At 44.9% G+C, this 17,203-nt stretch overlaps 3 protein-coding genes across 3 annotated transcripts in view; 2 read left to right on the top strand and 1 right to left on the bottom strand.

Moving 5' to 3' along the window:
- The window catches only part of LOC119429002 (transcription elongation factor A N-terminal and central domain-containing protein), a 1,117-nt gene extending 276 nt beyond the window's left edge, over positions 1-841 (top strand). Inside the window, exon 2 of the mRNA XM_037696721.1 lies at positions 77-841. Coding sequence (XP_037552649.1) covers positions 77-654 — 578 coding nt within the window. The 3' untranslated portion in view covers positions 655-841. The remainder of the gene's footprint in view (positions 1-76) is intronic.
- A 2,435-nt stretch (positions 842-3,276) lies between these two features.
- Positions 3,277-5,550, top strand: LOC119428930 (ras-related protein Rab-9A-like). The gene is made up of 2 exons (XM_037696637.1): positions 3,277-3,402; positions 4,809-5,550. The coding sequence occupies exon 2, from the start codon at positions 4,886-4,888 to the stop codon at positions 5,486-5,488; it is 603 nt and encodes a 200-aa protein (XP_037552565.1). The 5' UTR covers positions 3,277-3,402; positions 4,809-4,885; the 3' UTR covers positions 5,489-5,550.
- A 2,263-nt stretch (positions 5,551-7,813) lies between these two features.
- LOC119428909 (neuronal membrane glycoprotein M6-b) overlaps positions 7,814-17,203 on the bottom strand; it is a 21,472-nt gene continuing 12,082 nt past the window's right edge. Inside the window, exons 3-7 of the mRNA XM_037696606.1 lie at positions 14,977-15,136; positions 14,458-14,626; positions 12,547-12,620; positions 12,014-12,079; positions 7,814-9,503 (exon numbers count right to left, since the gene is read on the bottom strand). Coding sequence (XP_037552534.1) covers positions 9,351-9,503; positions 12,014-12,079; positions 12,547-12,620; positions 14,458-14,626; positions 14,977-15,136 — 622 coding nt within the window. The 3' untranslated portion in view covers positions 7,814-9,350. The remainder of the gene's footprint in view (positions 9,504-12,013; positions 12,080-12,546; positions 12,621-14,457; positions 14,627-14,976; positions 15,137-17,203) is intronic.

Genomic DNA, 17,203 nt, shown 5'->3' with positions numbered 1-17,203 from the left:
GGTGGACCCAGCGGTTCTGAGGCCTCTGGTTCTGTAGACCCACAGGACGGTGGAGCTCCTGAACCTTCTGCTGTAGGTCCAGCTGCTTCAGAACCAGAGTCCCGACGGGCCCCTGCTGCTCCGGACCCGGTCAGGACCCGGTGTGCTGAGCTGCTCCTCTCTGCTCTCTGCCCTGAAGCTCTGGATCAGAACCGGGTGGCCCGGCTGGCCGCAGACATCGAACAGCAGGTCCACGAGCTTCACGCACAGAACCGCCTCCGATACAAAACCTGCGTGAGGAGCAAGGTGTCCAACCTGAGGACGGCCCCCCACCTCCGCCAGGGCCTCCTAGAGGGCTCCCTGCCCCCCAGGGTCTTCGCCCGCATGTCTGCGGAGGAGATGGCGGGTCCAGAGCTCCGGCGGCTGAGGGAGGAGTACTCCTCCCAGGGGGTGAGGGAGCGGCAGCTCCCCCGAGGCCTGGAGGGGACCAGGACTCAGGAGGTCCGCTGCAGGCGGTGTGGGGGCCGGGACTGCAGCCTGACCCAGGTGACCCGGGGGGCTCTCTTCTTACCTGCCTGGGTGAGGCGGGGGGGTCCCGACGAGGAGGCCATGACCTTCCTCACCTGCAGGGGGTGTGGCCAGCAGTGGTACCACAGCGGCTGGACCTGCCTCTGAGCCCACGAGCCAAAACTGCTTCGGCTGATTCCCACTAAACATAATGGAGGATCAGATCGTGTCTTCGTCGAGTCCGTCGGTCAAAGGCACGATCTGGACGTGTCCACGACGTCTGACCATGACCTCACCTGTAGGTCATGACCTCACCTGTACGTCAAGATGGAGCCTAATGTTTGAACGTCAGACTTGGAGGTCATAAAGACTTCCAAGGCAGGTACACGTGTGCCTTAAGTAAAATTTACAATAATAATTTATAATCATGAAAGAGTAACTGCACAGTTACTCTTTCATGATTATAAATTTGCACGGCTTCACCACAAACCAACTGTTGATATTTTCTGCGTTCATTCCTCTCAGAGCTTGTTCTGTTAGTCCAATAAAAAGGATAAAGGAAACATTTAAGGAGCGATGATTTATTTGTAAATCTTACTCCAACTGTTTCTAGTGGGTGGAGGATGTTTCCTGTTGCACAATGGATGTTCAAACATACTGTTAAGTTAAAATTTGATGTGGAAAAGACGTCGTCTGGCGTCAGTCTGCACCTGCGAGGGACCGACATCAGACGAGCAAAAACGACTTAAAAAAGACGTCGCTTAGACGTCTCCTTGCACAGTGGGTTCGGCTATGTTTTAGCTATTTTCTGTGTTTTTGTTTTTGCTGATTTCCACCTTATAGACAATTAGATCATAAATAATTAAAAAAAAAATAGATTTTAAATAATTCCATTTTAAATAATTAGATTAAAAAATTAGATAGTACATAGATTATAAATATTAGATTATTAAAAATTTGATTATAAAAATTTGATTTAAAAAATAGATTTTAATAATTAGATTTCAAATAATTAGATTATAAACCATTAGTTATAAATAATTATATTTTAAATAGATTATAAATATAATAATGACATTTTAAAAATAGATTTAAAATAATTCAATTTTAAAAATTATATTTTAAATAATTAGATTAAAAAATATTTTTAATAGATTTTTAAAATTTAGACAAAAATAATTTTAAATATTTAGATTTTAAATAATTAAAATTTTAGATTTTAAATAATTAGATTTTATGTAATTAGATTATAAGTACTACTACTAGCTCATTTCATATTGTCGTAATGTGTTCAGCTGTTTTCCTGCTGGTTTCAGCTGATGTGAGCTGTTGGAGCAGCAGCGGTTTGATTTTGTGCAGATTTCAGAAGCGCTTGTCGTTTCAGATGGACTGAGATCTGCTCCAGTTTCAGTTTTTATTGACAGTTTATAAAATCTCCTGATCAATATAATTTATGATAAATTAGTTTCTCTTTCGTTTGTGTTCAGAGCTGCTGAACCTCTGCCCATCTTTACTTCTAACCTTCTGTCCTCCCACAGCTCCAACATGAAGAAGGAAATAGAATGAGAAGAAAGAACAAAAAGACAATGAAGAAGAAGGAAGTAGAAGGAGAAGAAAGAACAAGAAGAGTTTATTTGAACAACTTCCTGTTTTTCTCTGAGACACTTCAGAGATTGAACAAAACAAGAATAATCCGGTTCAACTGGGAAACGTTCTTCAGCTCGTTCTTTATTGTTGTTTTCAAAGTTCTCCAGAAGCAGCTCGAGTCTTCACGTCTCCTTGAACCACTTCCTGTCCTCGGTCTGTGTCTGTCTGGACCGTCTCTTTGTGTCTTCTGTCTCTTAAGTCCTCCTGACAAGAACCGGTCCACTTGTAGAAGAAACTGAGACCATCAAACTTCAGTTTGCTGCAACATTTATGTGTGTCAGTGAACGCAGCACGTGATCTGAGGACTCTGAGACCACGAGAGCCCAATGTAGGACCTCCTGACAGGATCTCCTGACGACCTCCTGATGACCTCCTGATGACCTCCTGATATTTTTACATAATATTATAAAATATAATAATAATAATTATATAAATATATTTACAGGCCTTGTTTACTGTTTGTTGTTTACTGAGACAAATGAACAACGACAACAAAAAAGTTGTTTCTATGCCAGTAGGGTTGCCAGGTAAGAAAAGAACTGTTGCTTTAAAACTGTGTTTTGACTCAGTCTTGTGAGCTGGGCGGGGGTGTCGTTAGAACACGTGCACAGAGAAGGAGGGGCTAAAAAAAAACACGTTTGTGTTCATCTGGCAACCTCAGCTCAGCTGCATGCCTGGCAGCCTGATCACAGCTACATCCAAACATGAACGCTCCTGTGGACCTAGGATGTTGTTGGTTTGCTCCTACGTGCTGAAAACGTGCACGCAGCACAGAAACTCCCTGTTTTCTGTACGTGTCGTTTGGGCACGAACCGCAGCAGAAAACGCCTCGTGTAAACTGGGCCTGCGACAGATACAGAGACTGACTGGTGGAAGAAACTGCCAGAACTTTTGAACAAACACAAACAAACAAACAAACAAACAAACAAACAAACAAACAAACAAACAAAGTTGTTTGTCCCGTGGACAGATCACTCATGATTGTTGGTTTGGGTCAAACTACGACCGTCTTAAAGACATAATACCATATTTCATCATTTCCTATCTGGCAACCCTGAGTAAGGAGCAGCAGCCTGGGAGAGGAGGAGGAGGAGGAGGAAGTGGAAGGGGGAGAAGGAGAAAGAGGAGGAGGGGCTCAGAACAACATGTGACAAAGTGAGAGCAGCTGACAGCCTGGTCTGAACCTGAGGAAAAGACTCCGGACCAGAGGAGATCCAGAGGAGGTCCAGAGGAGGTCCAGAGGAAGACCCGGCTGACAGGAACCATCAGGTGAAAAACTTTATTCCAACTTTGTGATTTTTGTGAAGTCGACAGAAAAAGCTCTGGTTCTGGTTTTAAAGTGGATTTGAGCCAGAACCAGAACTTTAGGGTCCGTTCATGAGGAGTTCTCCTGTCAGCTGGTTCTGGTTCTGGTTGCAGAGAAGAAGTTTGTGCCTGAACGGACTCCCTGTTCCTCAGAAACTGAACTCCAGCTGCTGTTTTTTAATAAATAAACAAACAAATAAACAGCTTCTGAAGCTGAACTCCTCCTCCTCCTGTCACAGCTGTATTTCAAAATAAAAGCCTTACAGCTCCTTCTGTCTCTCAGAAGTTGGACTTTTCAACGTTTCGGCTTCGATTCTTCAGCTGTTTGACTCTTTTAGACGTCAGCGTGTGTCCACAGCACGGGTTGGACCGGTCCACAGCAGAACTTTTGTCGGATCTTTGGGCTCATTTATCAGCTGACAGGGTTTCCTGACATTTCACTTACTTGGACCGGACCACGAATACGAAGAGATCAAAGATCTAAAACGAGTTCCTTTTATTTCCTCGTTTTAGCTTTGATCTTTGAGTTGATCCGGTACCTGGTTCTGTTTACAGTGAATGGATCCGGTACCTGGTTCTGTTTACAGTGAATGGATCCGGTACCTGGTTCTGTTTACAGCGAGCTGATCTTCAGCTCGTCATGCAGGATTTAATCTGACTCCTAATCCTCTTTAGCGGGTTGTGTTTTCTGCTGCTGCCTGGAGGAGTTCTGGTCCTGTGACCGGCCTCCGCGTGACGCTCTGCGCGTTAGTTCATCACAGGAAGTTCATCACAGGAAGTTCGTCACAGGAAGTTCATCACAGGAAGTTCATGCTCTTTTAGCTCTTTGAAGAGGCAGTATCTTACCTGTTGTAGATAGCACTGCCATTTCAGAACCAGCTCCAGTTTTAGAGTCCCAGCAGCCGGTCCGTTTTCTGAACAAATCCTGAGTCCCACGGTTACTTTGACCAAACTGTGTTTTTTTTTTATAACAACTAGCAGCAGCAGCTAGCTGTGGCACTTCCTGTAGAAAGATCACAGCATTTTTGTCAGAATAAAAGCAGCGGTTCATTCAAATGTTCTGAAGTTTTCAGATGGAGGTTAAATCCCTCTGGGTCTAGTTTATTTAGTCAGAGTTGGTTCTTCAAGGGATTCAAACAGTTATTGTCGTATTTTATTAACAGAAAAATAAAAACCTGATTTGTAAAAATTGGCCTCGGTCGTAGAGACTCGTGTCGGTGGACCTGGTGGTCCTCGTCGTTCCTTCTGCTGCCAGGACCGCTCGGTCTGAAGAGGACAAAAACAAAATCTGTTTCTTGTCGGCTGCTGGACTCCAACAGAGTCGGGAACTTTAAGCGGTAAAACTAAAACGCGTGCGCTCTTCTCCTCAGGTCAAAGGTCGGACTGCTCGTCCTGCCCTCGGCGTCTCCACACCTCCGGGTCTGGATTATTAATCCCAGACTCCAGGATGTCCAGGCCGGGCCTCCTGAAGGTGATCCTCCTGGGCGACGGCGGCGTGGGCAAGTCGTCGCTCATGAACCGCTACGTCAGCAACAAGTTCGACTTGCACCTCTTCCACACGATCGGAGTGGAGTTCCTCAACAAGGAGCTGGAGGTGGACGGGCACCGGGTCACCCTGCAGATCTGGGACACGGCGGGACAGGAGCGCTTCCGCAGCCTCCGCACACCGTTCTACCGCGGCTCGGACTGCTGCCTGCTCACCTTCAGTCTGGATGACGGACAGAGCTTCCAGAACCTGGCCAACTGGAGGAAGGAGTTCTCGTACTACGCCGACGTCCAGGACCCTGACAGCTTCCCATTTGTGGTGCTGGGAAACAAACTGGATGCTCCCGAGCGGCAGGTGTCTCTGGAGGACGCCCAGCGGTGGTGCCGGGACAACGGCGGACACCCGTACTTTGAGACGAGCGCCAAGGACGCTACAAATGTAGCGTCGGCCTTCGAGGAGGCGGTCCGTCGCATTCTGGCATCAGACAAGAGAGACGATCACCTCGTTTACAGCAACACGGTAGATCTACAGAAGAAGAGTCCCCGTGGACCGAGCTGCTGCTGAGCCGAGCGCTGGACCCACGACCTGATGGGAAATGACCCACTGGGCCTGTTGGGAAGTAACCCACAACAAAATGGGAACTGGCCCATGACCTGATGGGAAGTGGCCCACGACCTGATGGGAAGTGGCCCACGACCTGATGGGAATGGACCCATGACCCGATAGGAACTGGTCCACGATCCAATGGTAACTGGCCCATGTCCTGATGGGAACTGGCCCACAACTTGATAGGAACTGGCCCATGAAAAGATGGGAGCTGGCCCACAACCTAATGGGAACTGACCCACGATCCAATGGTAACTGGCCCATGACCTGATGGAAACTGACCCACGACCTGATAGGAACTGGTCCACAACCTGATGGAAACTGACCCACGACCTGATAGGAACTGGTCCACGACCTGATGGGAACTGAATCACTATCCAATGGTAACTGGCCCACGACCTGATGGAAACTGGCCCATGACCTGATGGGAACTGGCCCATGACCTGATGGGAACTGGCCCACAACCTGATAGGAACTGGCCCATGAAAAGATAGGAACTGGCCCACGACCTGATGGAAACTGGCCGATGAGATGGTTCTGCAGACCTAAGTCTGAGCGGCTACAAAACGAGGATTTGAAGCTGGTTCTGGATTGTTCTGGCCAGACTTCCTCCTGTTTTACTGTACAAGGATCAACATCTTGCACTAATTGTTTTTTTCTTCAGTGTTTGAAACTAAAATTAATATTTTGAACCATTTTTACAGTTTTTGCTCATTGGTCTGAAATTCATTACAACCCTAAATTTGACCCACTTTGGGTTTCATGTTAAAAATATTTAGTAGCACATTGTAGATTTGGCCTGCTTATAATTTTTCAGAATATAATTTTTGAGAAATATTTATTTGTCACACTATCCACAGTCAAGAACTTAAAACTCAAGTACTGTATTTATCATCTAAAGAAAAGTACGTAGTTATTTTCAATTAAAAATAGAAAACCAGACTCCTTCTGACACAAAATCTCAAAGCTGAATTGATTTTTTCAACATGTTTAAGTTTTAATTTATTTTATTTCTTGTAACGTTAACTCTAATTATTATTTTATCAAAGATAATCACAGGAAATTAAACTACAGCCATCTCTGAATTAAAAAAACAGAAGTTTGTACTTTTAAGGTTTTTCTCTGCAGTCTCCATTTTTGTCCTCAAGATGGCGGCGCTGCACCGCCCATAGACATATACACATAGACGCCTCATTGAGTCAAGAGCGGCGACACAGAAAAAGCTGGACAAGACTTTTCTTTCGAGACACCCTTTTGTCTCAAATCACTCCTGAAACTTTTCTCCATCACTCCATCCTGCCTGGACTCTCTTCTTCACCTCTTCACCACACTCCCCATGTTCCTGGACAGTGGACCCCAAGTCCTTGAAGTCCTGCACCTTTGTGACCTCTGCTCCTTGTAGCCTCACTGTTCCACCTCCTCCCTCTCATTCACACATGGACTCTGTCTTACTACGGCTGACTTTCATTCCTCTTCTTTCAAGTGCATACCTCCACCTCTCCAAGCTCTCTTCCACCTGTTCCCTGTTCTCACCATGATGTCACCTGCAGACATCATAGTCCTAAAAAAACTTGTCTATTTTTAAGCCTAATGAAAATATTTTACATTTAATGTCGATGGTATCGTCTGGGTTGACGCTGGAGAGAAGTTGCTCTTGAACGTAGGCATGACGCGATAAACAATAAATCAATTAATCGAGAACTTGTTTACTAATTTTTATTAAAAACTTTGCGTGACAAATGCTAAAGAGCTCAAATCACACTGAGCGACCGCCATTTTGAGAACCAAAGAGACAGCCCATGTCACGTCAAGGAGCCTCCCTCCCATTTTTCTTAAAGAGACACGCTGCTCGCTCCCTCACTATCCATCCTTCGGTTCAGCCTTATAATGCCATCTGGTGGTCAAAAAAAAGGTACTACACAAAAATTAACCACCATTTCTTCTTAAATTTGACAATTACTAATTATTGTCAAATTTCAAACAATATTATCGTTTATCGCAATAATTTCTGAGCCAATTAATCGCCCAGTAGAATTTGTATCGTGACAGGCCTACATGAACGACACGCTTCATTCACTTTGGACAGAAGAGCAACGTCTCTCCTCACAAGCTGATTTAAAAAAAATACGTTTAGTTAAACTTCAGTCCTGATCATTTCCGAGGGATTCTTCTAACAGACGGCGAAACTTGACTCTGTTTTAGATGAAACTCTGCCAGCAGGATTCATCTCGTTTGGAAGACGACCACGACAGACGGAAGAAAGAAAGAGGCGGGACACTCGTGTCACGATCATAAAAAATATCAGTTTTACTAGAGAAGGTTACAAAAATCATCACCATGTGGGAGTCAGAGAACCATTTCCAAAGAAAGAAACACCTACGAGGGACTACAACGCCATCAAAGTACAACAGTTTGTTTTATAGAAAAGATGGAGGTGAAGGGGGGAGGGGGGCAAACACCGCCTACCACACTCGTCAGTACAATGACTACACATCACCTGAAGAACTGCAACGACGCCGCCGCGTCTCCTCCATGCAAACAACGAGGAGACGCCGCGCCTCTCACATCGACCTGGAGCCGGATGTTCACGGAGCAGAACCGGAGCACACGGGACGATACCGACATGCTGCGTCGCATCAAAGTCCTCAAACGGTCCTGACCGACGACGACGTCTGCGTAGAAAATGTCCGTATGAAAGTTCCTGACGCGTTTCAGTGTAAACACCCAAAACAGTCTCTGAGAGGCTCAAAACAAATAAACAAATAAATAAAGTTGTTTGGCTGATTGTTTATAAACAGATTCCATCAAATAGTCAACCACAGCTGCCTAAAGCCGATAAATACAAAATAAATGAGTTCCCGTCTTTTGAGTCACGTCGTTTCAATGTTTACGTCACGATCCATCGTTTACACAAACTATCAAATGTAGAACGAGTACTTGAGCGCGAAACACAGATTTCAAAGTACATGTACACAGATTTAGTTAGTAACGTGTGTTAGTAATGTGCGGTATTCTTGCAGGGGTATTTACAGGTGGGGTTTAATCTCAAAAGGAGGAACAGGTTAGTAATCTGGAGAGGATTAAACCGGCGAGGAACGTAACTCAGATTGGGTTTGATACCTGAGGTGTGCGTCTCTTAAGACCCAGATAAATTATTTCAGCTGGTGATGAATGTCACAAAACACAAAGATATAAAAAAAGGAGAAGTTCTAATCATTCCTCGAACATGAACGACCTCTCTGACCTTGAAGTAATTTGGGGGTTAAACAACAAGAGATGCGTTTAAACCCTTTGAGGGGACTTTAGAGCAGATTCTGGAAACAGTGCAATCTTCAAAGGTCACCGGAGACGAACCACGAAGAAGAAATCAGAACGACAGCTGGCACACGTTTAAAAAAGAAAAACATTCACGCACATTCGCACGATAAGATTTATATCCACAAACACGCATAAAAAACACCAAAGAACTGGAAGGGAACCCGAGGAAGTCGGTTCCGGTCGGCCGCTCCGGCGGCGACAGAAGAATCTGGCTGTTTTGAGGAGCTGTGTTGGCTCAGGGCGCGAGGCCATCACAGCCAGGCCACGCCCACGAGCCGCCGCTTCTGAGCCCGATGAACCGGACCGAAGCTCCACCCGGCTCCGTTGAGGCCGGCTGCCTCTCTTGACCCTCGATCCTCTTCATCCCTGCCCGAACCACGACAGAGGATGGAGAGTCAGGAGACGGGGAAGGACATGACCGAGGTGGGTGGTTTGGGGAGGAAGGGGTGAGGGGTGAGGTTTGGACAGGAAATGGACAATGGCTGAACAGGAAGTCCTGTCCTTATGAGTAGGAAGAGGAGTTCTGGCCCTCCTTGGAGCGCGCCTCGGCTTCCAGGTCCTGGTCGTCCTTGGTCTTGATGTCCTGGTACTCGTGGGTGGACACGGCGCTCTTCAGGTAGGCCCAGTTGGCTGCCAGGATCATCAGGTAATGGACCTAAAGGGAACAAAGGACAGAACCGGGTCATCGCCGGCCCATATATGCCATAGATGGCCTGCAATCTAAGCGGTGTGTGGATTTTTGATAGTGACCTTTATATACTCATGCTGGGTAGGTTCAATAACTTTTGTAAATCCCCCCACCGAAGATCTGAACCCTGGTCTCATTGTTTCTTAATAAACCCCAAAAAGGAAGAAGCAGGTAAAGATAATGGATGGATGATTATTGCAAGCATTCCAAAGACTTATATGGACAGAAATAATCAAGAAACTTGGTGTCCTTTGCAAAAACATGGGTTACCAGGTCTCCACCTTGGAACCAGGCCTGGGGGAGGGGCTTGTCAATGAGTGTCTGGTGACCGGGTCTCTACCTACGGGGCCTGGTCAGGCTCAGCCCAAATGAGCAACATGGGTTTGCCTTCCTGTGGACCCACCACCTGCAGGAGAGTCCATCTGAGTCGGGTGCATGAATCTATGGGCAGTGGCGGAAGGTGGAGGCCAAGACACTCTGACCGTGGTTTACCAAAGCTGCTCTTGGGACAAGGAATGTGACCTCTGTGGTGGGGAAGGAGCTTGAGCTTGTGCGTGAGGTTAAGAGGTACCGACCAGATCTAGTTGGGCTCACCTCAATGCACAACATGGACTCTGGAACCGATCTCCTTGAGAGGGGCTGGACCTTATTCCACTCTGGAGTTGCCCATGGTGAGAGGCACCAAGCTGGTTGGGTCTACTCTTAGCCCCCGACTTGGTGCCTGTGTGTTGGAGTTTTCCCCGGTAGATGAGAGGGTGTCTTCCCTTCGGCTTCAGGTGGGGGGACGGGCTGTGACTGTTGTTTGTGCCTATGTGCCAAATGGCAGTTCAGAGTATCCGGCCTTCTTGGAGTCCTTGGCGGGGGTGCTGGAAGGTGCACCAGCTGGGGACTCCTTTATTCTGCAGGGGGACTTCAATGCGTAACGACAGTGTGACCTGGAGGGGCGTGACTGGGAGGAACGGCCTCTCTGATCTGAACCTGAGCGGTTCTGTTGTTGGACTTCTGTGTTTGTCATAGCTTGTCCATCACAAACACCACGTTCGAACGTAAGGGTGTCCGTAAGTGCACTTGGCACCAGGACGCCCTAGGTCTTAGATCAATGATTGACTTCATAGTTGTGTCATCTGATATGCGGCCGTTTATTTTGGAACTCGGGTGAAGAGAGGAGCTGAGCAGTCAACTGATCACCACCTGGTAGTGAGTTGGATCAGATGAAGGGGGAAGATGCCGGACAGACCCAGTAGACCCAAACGTGTAGTGAGGGCTTGCTGGGAACTTCTGGCTGAAGAACCCATCAGAAGGATCTTCAGCTCTCACTGGAGCAGTTCAAAGCCGAGTGTGAAGCAGCTGAGATGAGAACAAGCACCTCCAAGCCTGAGGCCGTGGTCCTCAGTCAGAAAAGAGTGGATTGTTCTCTTCAGGTCGAGGGTGAGGTTCTGCCTCAAGTGGAGGAGTTCGAGTATCTCTGGGTTTTGTTCAGGAGTGAGGGAAGAATGGAGCGTGAGATTGACAGACTGACTGGTGCAGCATCTGCAGTATTGTGGACTCTGTACCGGTCTGTTGTGGTGAAGAGGGAACTGAGCTGTAAGACAAAGCTCTCTGTTTACTGGTCGGTCTACGTTCCTCCCCTCAGCTCTGGTCATGAACTCTGGTAGAGACTGAAAGAATGAGATCGTGGATCCAGGAGGTTGAAATGAGTTTCCTCTGCAGGAGCTGGACTCTTCCTTAGAGACAGGGGGAGAAGATCAGTTATCAGGAGAGACTCAGAGGAGAACCGCTGCTCCTCCACATCCAGAGGAGCCAGTTGAGGTGGTTCATCTGGTAAGGATGCTCCCTGAGCGCCTCCCTAGGGAGGTGCTTCGGACAAGTCTGACTGGGAGGAGACCCAGGACACACTGGAGAGACTACGTCCTGGGAACGCCTTAGGATCCTCCCAGAAGAGCTGGAAGAGGCTGTGGAGAGAGATGTTTGGACCTCCCTGCTCAAGATGCTGCCCCCAAGACCTGAGTCCAGAACAAGAGGAAGATGATGGATGGATGATGGATGGATGATGGATGATGGATGGATGACGGATGGATGATGGATGGATGATGGATGGATGATGGATTATTGCAAGTGTGTGCAGGAAGTCGTTCTTTAAGTCAGAGTTTAGAATCGTAGACCGACGTTCATGAACCAACAGCTGAAATGTTTAAAGAGTTTCATTCCTGACCGAAGGGTTAGTTCTTCAGCAGGAAGTTCTTCTTTCATCTTTTATGCATTTTGAAACATTTTAGTCACGTTTTGTAAGAAAAGCTGATCAAACTAAACCCTTGTCAGATTTAAAGACTTCATTTTAGCGTGAATTTAAAATGTGTAGCGTCTTTATGATTGTTCTGAAACAGCAGCTGAACACACACACACACACACACTGCCGAGCTTCAGCTGATATGGTACATGAGAGGCGGCGTTGCCATGGCAACATGAGAGCAGCTCACCAAAGCGATGACGGTGGCTCCGGCGCCGGCCAACGCCACGATGTAGAGGTGGTAGGACAGGTAGAACTGGAACGACACCAGAACCGGGTCAGAAGAAGAAAAATAAAGATGACCTTCATCTGTTCAGGACAAGGACGACTCTCAGCTACTACCACACCACGTCTGTAGAACCACTGCCAGTTCTGTGTTTCCTAAAACCAGTTGGCTGCGGCGGCCATTTTACGTTGTATCGGCTGTAAATGAACATCTAATGATTGCTTCCTGATCGGTTCATTAAAATCCACCCAGTGGTTCGTTAAATATTTTGCTAACAGACCCCAAACAGCTAAAAATCTTCCTAATTCAGTTAGAGCTCCAACTGTGTGCTTCGTGGCTGACTCTCAGCTACTACCACGCCACATTTTAGCTCAGCGTCTGTAAAACGAAGTTGGTTGTGGCGGCCATCTTGAATGTGTAGATCCAGATGTGTCCAGTGGTTCTGGAACATTAAACATCAAAGTGGAAGCAGAATATTGATGTTTGTGGCGTCTGACCTCGCTCGTGTTGCAGATGTCTCCCAGAGTGGCGCCACAAGCTTTCCCTGGTGAGGCGTTCAGGGACACCAGACCTGCAGGATGACAGACAGGAAGCAGCTTTTTACCACAGGACCCGAGAGCCTGAAGGCATCACGATCTCACAGAGAGGAGCGCACGATCCTCGTCCTGCTCCGACCCGGCCCAGCTTCAAATGCGGGTCAGAACCTTGGAACATGCAGCAGAAACAAACAGAACTCGTTTTACTGACCCATTTAGGAGGTCCAGTTCATGGTGTCCAGTACCACATGTCTGCGTTCAGTTCGGCTCCTGCCCCGCCCACTACCACCTGTCCCCAGGTGTTTGTCATTCTGTCCATCACTGTGGTCCTTTTGTCCCACATGTCTCTGTTACTGGTTCCCGATACGATACTAATATTGGTATCAATACCAGTCTAAAGTACAAAAAGAAAGATCCCAATCCCGATATCAATATTGTATTGATACCAGTCTGCAATACTCGGGGGAATATCCCGATACTGTTACTGGCATCAATAACGATACCAGTCTGAAGTACTCAAGGAAATATCCCGATACTGTTACTAATATCAGTATCTGTACCAGCCTAAGTACTTGTAAGAATATCCCGATACTTCAGACAGATACTGCTTTAGCGCTCAGTGATGTCACTTCCTCTTCTGCTTTGCGAGGAACTGAGTGTCCAACATTTAGAGATCTCTGAAGATAAACATGAGTAAAATGTTGAAGTACTAACTCAGTATGCAGCAAGTACCCAAACTGAAGTACTTGTACTCGGTCTGAAAAACCTAGCATCGGGACTTTCCTCATCTCTGTTTGTCCCTCGGTGGAGCATTATCAGAACCAGGTCCGGTCTGCTCGTTGTGGCTTTCTAGACGTTCCGGTTTCTGACAGACGTGTAAACTTTTCTGTTTCATAAAGTTTTAAATATTCCTTTGAGCTCCGAGTCAAGGCTGCCGGTTTGAAACCCTCCTGACTCCACTCTGGTCCTCACAGCTTTAAGAACTTTACCTTTTAAAGTTCATGCTCAATAATTCAGGTAAAAAAAATCCAACAAAGTTCAGTCAGGTCCTCTGGATGGTTTCTTTGAATTGAAATGTTTTGGCCTTCATCCAAAGGACTTCTTCAGTCCGAGGAGCCACAACAAACTCTGTCCCACAAGCAGCACACTCACATAGTGGACCAACCAGTTGTGGCTCCTCAAACTGATGAAGTCCTTTGGATGAAAGACGAAACATTTCAACAAAAAGAAACCGTCCAGAAGACCTGACTGAACTTTGATGGAACTTTACCTTTTCTCTTTGGACCCGAGGTTTCTGGTTCCACCTTCGTCTGACTGTTTATTGACTCAATGTCTGCTGAGACTGTCCAAAGTGTCCTTGTCCATGTTACAATGTAAACAAAAACTGCTTTTACTAATTTATTACAAAATATTCTGTCGACTTTTTGTAGACGATGATAAATATTTACAGGTTGTTTATCGTAGATGAAACTCGTGTACAAATGCATCACAAATCCTCAGGTAGTCAAAAAGAAAACGCTTGCAGGGCCTTCCCGAAGGCTCAGACCCTCGTGTTGTGGCCCCGCCCACTCTACATCAATATTGTGATTGGTTAATGTTCCTGTCAGTCATTGACCAAACTCCTGCAGAGCCTCTGATAGGCTCCGCCTTCTCTGCTGACACTGAAGTCCTGACCAATCAGGAAGCAGCTTCAGACACGTTTCTGCCCAGAGACAAACACTTAAAAGAATCTGATTGGACGACTGGATTGTCTCTAAAATAAAATTTTGATGCTCACCTGCAAAGTAGTTTACAGGAAACAAGAGAAATTAGCGATAAATAAGAACAACTACATTAAATGTATAAATTTCATACAGCAGTTATTTTACTGACCGTACTGCCGGACGTCCACGCAGACGGAGCCCGGAGACGTGATGTTGGCGTCTGGAGACCTCATGGCGGCGCAGGTGTTCCACATGTTGAAGAAGAGGAAGACCGGGATGGCCGTGAAGCAAAAGATGGCGATGAAGACCAGAGCCAAGATGTAGGTCAGGAACATGAACTGCACACAGGAAAGAGCTGAGATTTAGATGTTTTTTTTTAAAGATTTAGGTTAATATCAGTTGTTGGAAGACCTTACCACCCACCTACACAAGAATCAGACTGTGTGCTTCGGCTGATGTACCTGGACATCAGCCGAAGCACACCTAACCAGACTGAAAGCCTGAGTCAGACTCAATGGGACACGAAATGACTCAAATTTGAAGTTGTTTGCAAATAAAAACACATAAGTTCATGTATTGTTGCAGTGGGAGTGGGTTGGGGTGGTGGGGGGGACAGTTCAAGAGTCAGGGGTGTGATGGTTCAAAGGTTGGGCTGTGAGGGTTGGTGGGTCAGGGAGTGTGGCCGTACGAAGGCGGTGATGCAGCGTCCGCAGACGGTGGTCTTGAAGTCGCTCTGCAGCTCCTTCTTGATGGCGCTGGTCGTGTAGAAGCCCTCCCCCAGCAGCAGGATGGCGTAGACGAAGAAGAAGGAGGCGACGCCGTAGATGATGTACTGACAAATCTGGATCCTGGACACAGACAGACAGAAGTTCACCTCAAAACCAAGTCCAGTCCACCCAGAACCACGTCTAACCCGGAACCACAGGAGTCAAAACAGGCTGATGTCTTAAGAACCAGTCGGAACCGGAGTTCTGGCTGTAAATATTATCTTTGACCATAAACTTTACGTTTCTGTGTGAATGCTGAACACCTCAGCTAAAGTTTGTTGAAAGAGCTAAAACTTAAAAACAAACTAAACAAATAAACAGGAGCCAGATGCTAAAATCACCACAACAGAAGCTAAAATGGCCTAAACTGCAGCTAAAAATCTGAAATGAGCAAAACCATAGTTGAAAATGAAAATTAGAACAATGCTAGCTAAAAGCTAAAAAAGTGAATGTAGCTAAAATTAGCAGAACAAGATCAAAAAATTAAAGCTAGGAAATAAGTACCTAAAATGTAAAGATGGCTAAATTTGTATTTTTAAGCAAAAAATAAAATAAAAAAGCACAACAATACCTAAAAGCTAAATGAGTGAAAATGTAGCTAAAAGCAGCCAAACAGTAGCTGAAAAATAAAACTAGTGTATTATGAGCTTAAATCTAAAAATAACTAAAATGTAGCTTAAAAGTATAACAGTAGCTAAAGGCAAAAATTAGTTAAATCATAGCTAAAAATTGCAAAACACTAATTAAAAAAAATTTTGTTAACTGTAGCTTAAAATTATTACTAGCAGAAAAGTAGCTTAAAAAAATGGCAGGTAAAGGCTAAATTTGTAAAAACAAAAATCAGCACAAGACCAGTCAGCTAACTCAGTGTTTGTAGCCACAGTTAGCAGAATAACTAAAAAACTCAAAGTAGCAAATAAGTGGCTAAAAAAATTTATGAGCTAAAAAAAGCACAACAATAGCTAAAAGCTCAATTTAGTTTAATCATAGCTAAAATGAGCAGAACAGTGACTAAAAGCTAATATTGGTAAACTCTAGCTAAAAACTAAAATGACCCGAATCACAGCAAAAAAAAAAAAAGTATAAAAGCAAAACTAAAAACGTAAATTAGCAAAACAGGATCTAAAATCTACGTCAGTGTTTTTGGACAAAATTAGCAGAATAGTTACCAAAATCTAAAACTAGCAAAGTCCTAGCTAAAGCCGAAAGACAGCTAAATCATAGCTATAAGCTAAACTAAATCAGTAGCTAAAAGCTGAAAGGCGGTAAATCGTAGCTAAAATTACCAAAACAGTAGCTAAAATTAGCAAAACAGTAGCTAAAAACTAAAATTATTTATATCATAGCTAAAAACTAAATGAGTGAAATTGTAGCTAAAATCAACAGAACAGCAGCTTAAAAGTAAATCTAGCAAATTGATAGCTAAAATCTAAAAAAGGCTAACATGTAGCTAAAAAGCTAACATCGGCGAATAGTAGCTGAAAACTAAAACTCATAAATAAGCAGCTTGAGTCTGAAATTTGTAAAATTGTAGCCAAAATTAGCAGAACTGTAGCTAAAAGATAAAAAAACAAAATTATTGTTAATTAAAAAGTTACAACTATAATCTAAATTAAGCTCAACAGTAGCTAAAGCTTATAATTAAAATATAGCTACATTTAGCACAGCAGAAGCTAAAAGCTAAATGAAGCAGAAGAAAATAAAAACAAATCAGATTTTAAAACATCAAACTGAAGGATCTGAGTACGTGTCTGAGTTTTACTAACGAAGGTAAATAAAAAATAAATTAAGTTAATGAAGCCGGACGTAAACAAAAGTTGTTAAACTGCAAAGAAACAGACGATGCTTTTATACTTACTGAGTTTCTGCTCTCATACATGTACACATGTGAACATGGACTGTGTATTTGTACACATGTTTAAATGGATTGTGTACTTGTACACATGTGTACATAGACTGTGTATTAATACAAAGGTGTAAATGGACTGTGTACTTGTATACATGTGTACATGGACTGTGTATTTGTACACATGTGTACATAGACTGTGTATTTGTACATATGTGTACATGCATTTTGTACTTGTACACATGTGTACATGGACTGTGTACTTGTACCTATGTGTACATGGACTGTGTACTTGTACCCAT

Source organism: Nematolebias whitei, chromosome 23 (assembly GCF_014905685.2).
Source record: "Nematolebias whitei isolate Nwh7 chromosome 23, NemWhi1, whole genome shotgun sequence".
NCBI classification, from domain to species: domain Eukaryota; kingdom Metazoa; phylum Chordata; class Actinopteri; order Cyprinodontiformes; family Rivulidae; genus Nematolebias; species Nematolebias whitei.
Note: the sequence above shows the minus strand (reverse complement) of the source record. Positions and strands in the feature narration are given on the sequence as shown.

Bases quoted from the DNA above. Each gene is read 5' to 3' on its own strand.
- LOC119428930 (XM_037696637.1), top strand. From the start codon at position 4,886: ATGTCCAGGCCGGGCCTCCTGAAGGTGATCCTCCTGGGCGACGGCGGC.